At 45.1% G+C, this 350-nt stretch overlaps 1 protein-coding gene across 1 annotated transcript in view; it reads right to left on the reverse strand.

Moving 5' to 3' along the window:
* The window catches only part of EMH_0047410 (protein kinase, putative), a gene marked incomplete at both ends in the record, with an annotated part of 3,617 nt that extends 3,468 nt beyond the window's left edge, over positions 1 to 149 (reverse strand). The window contains one exon of the mRNA XM_013496276.1: positions 145 to 149. Within this exon, the coding sequence (XP_013351730.1) occupies positions 145 to 149 (5 nt within the window). The remainder of the gene's footprint in view (positions 1 to 144) is intronic.
* Between the last annotated feature and the right edge of the window lie 201 nt (positions 150 to 350).

The following is a 350-nucleotide window of genomic DNA, read 5'->3' on the forward strand; positions in this document are numbered from 1 at the left end:
ATGAGGAGAAGGCGGAAGTGTTGTATGAAGGCTTTGTATGGCCCGGTGCTGCGGAGCTGCCTATACACCTGAGAGGCCGCTGGAGGGTAGTGTGGTAGTTTTGTTTGTTTTATATATTTTTTCTCTTTTTGTTTATATTTCTACCTCATACAAATTACAATTGACAATAAATTTGGGGTTTATAAGCACTATATACATATAAGAACTACTTGTGTGTGAGCTGCAGCAGCTGCAGCAGCTGCAGCAGCAGCAGCAGCAGCAGCAGCAGCAGCAGCAGCGGTGCTGCTGCAACAGACCCTGCAAACAGCAGCAAGCAGCAGCAAGAAAACAACTAAAAATAAAACTGCTGC

The sequence above is a fragment of the Eimeria mitis genome, genomic scaffold (assembly GCF_000499745.2).
Source record: "Eimeria mitis Houghton genomic scaffold, Emh_scaff2018, whole genome shotgun sequence".
NCBI lineage: Eukaryota > Apicomplexa > Conoidasida > Eucoccidiorida > Eimeriidae > Eimeria > Eimeria mitis.